This window comes from Cryptomeria japonica, chromosome 3, assembly GCF_030272615.1.
Source record: "Cryptomeria japonica chromosome 3, Sugi_1.0, whole genome shotgun sequence".
Taxonomy (NCBI): domain Eukaryota; kingdom Viridiplantae; phylum Streptophyta; class Pinopsida; order Cupressales; family Cupressaceae; genus Cryptomeria; species Cryptomeria japonica.
Window position 1 is genome coordinate 262,663,307 of NC_081407.1, and position 5,994 is coordinate 262,669,300.

Here is a 5,994-nt window from a genome sequence, read left to right on the forward strand (position 1 = left end):
ATAATCTCTCTAGATTCCAAACTAGAGGTGACCATAGAAAGAGAAGAATGGCTAGAGATCCACTAGAGTGGAACAATATTTTTCGGGTCCCAAAAGAGAGCCAAACCTCTAGAACAACCCATAGAACCAATGTACTAACATTGACCATATCACCAGATACTTGAAGCACATTGAAGCATGAAAGCAATGAAAAGCTTAGTCTCCCGAACACAGAAGATATTTGGAGGAATGAACTACAACCAAATTAGGAATAGCCTTTTGTAGAGGGATGTCATTCAACCCCATAACATTTAAAGAGAGAATAATCATTAAAGAGATGGGGGGAAGTGAGCCTCAATGGGATTGATAGTCCCAAATTCCATCAACAATTTCCCAACTAATTTAATCTTCTACTGATCCTTTTTGTGACCACCTTTCAAGGAATTATCATTTAAATAACCCTTCTTAAGGGGACTTTGCTACAAACCAAAAGCTTGAGAAGACCCTCTTCCTTACCAGATACCAACACCTCCTTAGCCAAATTTGCCAAGACAATATCATCTTGCAAATCTGTAGGGCCGCTTGGATCTCTTGAATTAGGACCATTGGGGGACACTCGTTGCTACACACCAGTAGTAATCCCCTTCTCATGCACAACATCCACATCCATACTAATAACTCTAGAGGAAAATTCCACTAAAATCCCTTCCTGTACGACCAAAGTGTCCAACAACTCAAACTGGTTGAAGCCCTCATCATTCTGACTATCCCTATAAGACCTCTTATGTCCTCTCCCCTTAACATGGGGCTTGGCAAGCATAAAACCATCCTTATTGGGGCCACCATCTTTCATAGAGGTTTTTCCTTTGTCCCCTTTATCCACCTTTGGATTTGAGGAAGAAGGAGAACCACTAGCCGCCTTATTAACCCTAGGACATCGATGTTAAAGTTGTCCATACTAATGGAAAATTTGGCATAAAAAAGGAAGAGACTCATAACCTAATTGTTGAGCCCATGATGAAGAGAAGAAATATATTTCCAAAGAATCCGACAATGGATTATTCAAGTCAATCTCAACACAAATACGAGCAAAAGTAATAACCTTTTTCTCAAGGGTTTGTTGAGCTTTTGCAACCAGCTTCGTAAGAAGAGTGAAAATCTGTTGCAAAATATCCTCTCTCCAAAACTCCAAAGGAAGCTGCAATAGACAAACCTAGACAAGAACCCTCGAGGGTAATAATTCTTCCAAATTGAAACCCACATGCTAGGGTTTAATGAGTAGGCCCACATGATTGTAAGAGTAGGGTCCTACCTCAAAAACATGATTATGAACAAACATGCAAGAAAAAATAACCATGAAATAGTTGTTCACAACCAACATAATCTCCATATCCCCCTCAACCTACCAAGAATGACAAATCTAGGCTTCCAACGTCGACAAAGAAATATAGATCCCAATAAATTTGCATATCAAAGCATGTTTGTTCTAGTAAGCGACAACGTCCAAAACCGATTCAGGAGGAATGACCAGAACTGGACGATCCTAACTCCTCGACAAACATCCATTCACTTTCCTAAGTTTGGAGCCCTCACCCACACAAAAAATATTTTGACGACCTTGCATGCACACCCGAAGAAGAACCATAAGGCGACACACCACTAGCCACCATCAAACTAGAGGAAATTTGCTACTCCATACCTACAAAAGAAAATCTACCCACACCCAACCACCATGTTTTTCAATATAATAAATTTCTCAATTATGCTTGCAACATTTTTCTATATTTCATGTGAAAAATTTTAGATGCCACAACTTTTGATCCAATAGGTTGATTTGACCATTTTTTCAAAAGTCAAAAGCTTGAAGAGATCTATGCAATAGGCTTCCTCATAGCTGGCTTAAACAACCAAACATATTTATTTTTGCCAAAAACCAAATTTGTAGTCTATAAATTAAGTCTTTCCATTTTATATCAAGAAATCATACTTTTATAATTTTAACTTTGGGAGCAAGGTTGAGACATCTTTCCCAACATTTCATAGATTTGTTCAACTTATCTTAGCTTGGGAGAAATTTCTTGATTTTTATCCACAAGTTTCTTTCTTTCCATTTAGATATTTTTGAGATGGTACAACCAACCATGTGTCACTAAAGCTTTGGTGATTAAGATGAGAGGAATAGCTAGCTCAAGGATTTGAAACTTTAATAATTTTATGCACTTAATTTTGATGAGTTTTATTGCTTGAGACAATTCTTGATCCTACCACAAAGTTTTTTTTTTTAAAACATATTTATGTGAGGTTTTCTTGGCTTATGCCAGGTTGTTTAAGAGTTGTGAAACATACTTTAAATATTGTACAAATGTTTGGATTTAATTATTTCCCCTTAGTTCATCTACAAAATACTTTATCATTGTTATGATATATGTTCTTTCAACCTAATCTTACTTTTTTATAAAGGAATACTAAGACATTTAATGGTAGTCTATACAATCATTCTTTCATTTCTAAGATATAAATGTCATTAAATTTTATGGCTTTCTATAGTTTTCACACATACTCATAGATTTAGAAAAGTAAAGAATGTCATCCATTGTACAAAAATATCTACATATACAAACATATTCACATAACTATATGAATAATGATATATACAAATATATCTACAAGATTTTTCTAAAATGATGGATCATTTAAGTGCATACATATGGAAATTTTAAATTTTGAGAGAAACGAAATTATAGATATCCTTGTAATGTCCAATGTGAGAGAATATGAAGCCATTATAAATAGAACAAAAATATGTAAATTTTAGTAGTCTCTACAAATTTAACTCTTCAAGACTCAAAATCTTAGCATGAAGTTTGTATATTGCTTTGAAATATCTTTACATATAAACTTGTGGCAATGTATACATCTTGCAAATTTAGGATATTGTCTATATTGCACTTCCTTTAGCGTTCTTATAGTATAACACATTTAACAAGTTGTGCAAAAAGTTTTAAAGAGAAAACTCTAATGCTGAAGTATATGGTCAGGGAATAGTTGAGATAATTTCTTGGTGCCACCACCATTGTATGTGGAAATACATGATTCTATTAGACCTTGATATTCAAAACTTGTTCTCTCTCACACACACACAAAAAAAAGAAGAATGTGAAAGATATCAATTAGGAGCTATTTTATTTTACTTTGTAACTATTTTTATTGCTATATGTTTGGAGACATAAGCTTTATGTGCTACTTATTTCAGAAATAATCAGTTTATTATTAAATATATTATGTAAATGATTGTTAACATGTTTACATTTGCCCCTTACTGTCATTTTAGATGCCTCTTGACATTAATAAAATAAAAAATAACAAAATATAATTAAAAAAAGTTTTACAAAAAAATAAAACAAATTCCTATTAAAGAAAAAATAATAAAGTTTAGAAGTTTTTAAAAATAAAAACTAAGTAATGTTCTGTTGGGGTTCCCTTGTCAATAAGGTTGTTTCATGCACTGTTTTGTTTGGTGTTGTTTTTTCTTTATGGGATGGATAATGATGTTTCAACAAGGGATGATGCTTTAGAAAGTGATTTGTGAAGTCTTTTAATGGATTGGGCTGAGGCAAATTCGAACAAAAAATGTAAAACAAAATTAAATGAAAGTTTGATTGAATTTATGGAGGACATTAAAAATCTGATTCGAGTATCTATTCGTTCAAAGATCACCTTACACTCAACAAAACATGATCTTTGGTGCGTTCATTTAGAACCATTCACCAATAAACCAAAAACGCATTAAAAAATAAAATTTAGTTATAATGAAAGAAATATAAATTTTATATTATAAATAAACAAACTAAAACAAAATTGTACTATACTTTCTAAAATTATTTCAAACTTTCTTTAAATGTGCTCCCTTTTTGACATCACTATGACACATTGCCACGTCACATTAAAACTGTAGTGGTATTATAAGTCCTCCATGGAATCATTATGGAGTGGGTCTAAACCAAATAATTATTAAAATGTAAAACAATAGACAGGTGACGTATGAGACCTTATTTTTTGTTTCAAAATGGCCACCCTTTGGAACCTACTACGCACCAACTTATATCTTGAATTGAATAGTTCAAACAATAATGCTCAGACATCAATTCAAACAATGGAACCTCATATTTATTCAATTGCTAACTTGATATGAAAACACAAAAAGAGATATGAAATTTATAATGATCTTTGGCATAATTTACATAATGCGTACAATAATAAATATATTGAAAGAAAAAAGGAAAATATTACTGGTCTTACTTTCTGATGAAGGATCATAGAGTTTGAACTGAAAAGTTAAGGGAAAATCACAATCAAAAACCCAAAATTCTAATGTACAAATTACTGATCCGTCAAAAAGAAGAAGAAAAACCTATAACAAAAGAACCTCTGCACTTTGGACACTGGAGATCTTTGGTAGGCACCATGAAATACATTAAACATGTGTAACACCCAACAAGCCTCAAGGCACTCTCAGCTACCTCTGCAACATTATTCTTTTTGCTGCTTCCATGGAGGATTTTTGAGGTAGATAGTTTCAGTTTAAGGTCTAGTCTTACTCCATCCTTTTCAATAGACCTGAACTTTGATTTCTTCTTTCTTGATAAAACCTCTCCTTCTGAATCTGAGTTCAGGTAATGCATTTTTCTGGGCTGCAATACAATTCAATCATACAATCATTCTTGGAAAAAATATAAGAATAGTAAGTATAAGTTTTTCGCAGTATATATTATTACTTTTGAAAAAAATTGAGTATATTTTTTTATCTACTTTGAGGATTGCACTGCGTAGCATTTCCTTTTGATGATAGATTGCTGAGTGCAATCCAAAACGTCGATTCAAAAATATACACTGTTTCATCTAAAAGCATTTGCACATACTATAAGAATGCATGCCATAGTTAAATACCAGTGTTCAAAAAGAACTCATCATTTGAATATGTATATATTTGCATCAGCTGAAAAGTGCTTCTGGATAAAACTGTGTATATTTTTGAATCACGTTTTGGATTACATTCAGCATCCTCTTCTTGATGATAGATTGCTTAATACAATCCCAAATGTCGACTAAAAAATATGCACAGTTTTATCCAGAAACACTTACACATACTATAAGAATTCAGGCCATACATAAATACCATTGTTCAAAAAGAACTCATCATTTGAATATGTATATATTTACATCAGCTGAAAAGTGCTTCTGGATAAAACTGTGTATATTTTTGAATCACGTTTGGGATTACATTCAGCAAAAATATACACAGTTTTATTCAGAAACACTTACACATACTATAAGAATACATACAGTAAATAAATACGAGTAAAAAATAACGAAACCATAAAATGAATATATAGCTGAAACATTTGAGTATGAGAAAGATTTAAGCAATTAACCTTGGAGTCTAAGCACTTCTTTAATCCAGAGGGAATGCAATGGCTTTGGCCCAGCCCTCGAAGATCAGATTCTGTTGTCTCAGATCTACATGAAGATGAAGAAGTTGGTGAATTTTTTCTATTGCCACCCAGAAGATTGAGAGTGGTTTGGTTGCTTTCACCATTAAAATTTCTCAGCACAATCTTTAAGACCTCCTCTTTGTCTTCTTCACATACATTTAGCTCGTTATTAACTTTCTCAACAGCCATAGCTCATCATATGTGAATGAATATTATAACACTCTGCTGTGAGAGTATGTATATATAAACCTCAGAATATTCCAACATAAATGCACTGTACTGCTATGAGCACATTATGATATTTAGAGATTATGGGAGCTGTTTGATTAGGTAAGATTTCAGTTTAATTATGGTTTTTAGTCTTGTCCTGATGTTGAGTGATTTATAAAAAATTTATTAGGAATTAAGTTTCTTACAAATTTGACAGAATGGATAGTCATTAATTCTTCACTTCTTTTGATTATCCATATTCTTATTTCTCTTATCAACAAATTTGACAGAACGGATAATCATTAATACTTAA

The 5,994-nt window shown here is 32.4% G+C and overlaps 1 protein-coding gene across 1 annotated transcript; it reads right to left on the reverse strand.

The window, feature by feature from the left end:
- Positions 1-4,168: 4,168 nt before the first annotated feature.
- On the reverse strand, positions 4,169-5,734 carry LOC131066807 (protein CURLY FLAG LEAF 2). The gene is made up of 2 exons (XM_058001654.2): positions 5,412-5,734; positions 4,169-4,670 (listed from the first exon to the last, which is right to left on the reverse strand). The coding sequence occupies exons 1-2, from the start codon at positions 5,658-5,660 to the stop codon at positions 4,371-4,373; spliced, it is 549 nt and encodes a 182-aa protein (XP_057857637.2). The 5' UTR covers positions 5,661-5,734; the 3' UTR covers positions 4,169-4,370.
- Positions 5,735-5,994: the final 260 nt, after the last annotated feature.

Coding starts and splice junctions, on each gene's coding strand:
- LOC131066807 (XM_058001654.2), bottom strand. CDS start 5,660: ATGGCTGTTGAGAAAGTTAATAACGAGCTAAATGTATGTGAAGAAGAC. Junction 4,671..5,411: donor AGAAGTGCTTAGACTCCAAG/GTTAATTGCTTA, acceptor ATTGTATTGCAG/CCCAGAAAAATGCATTACCT.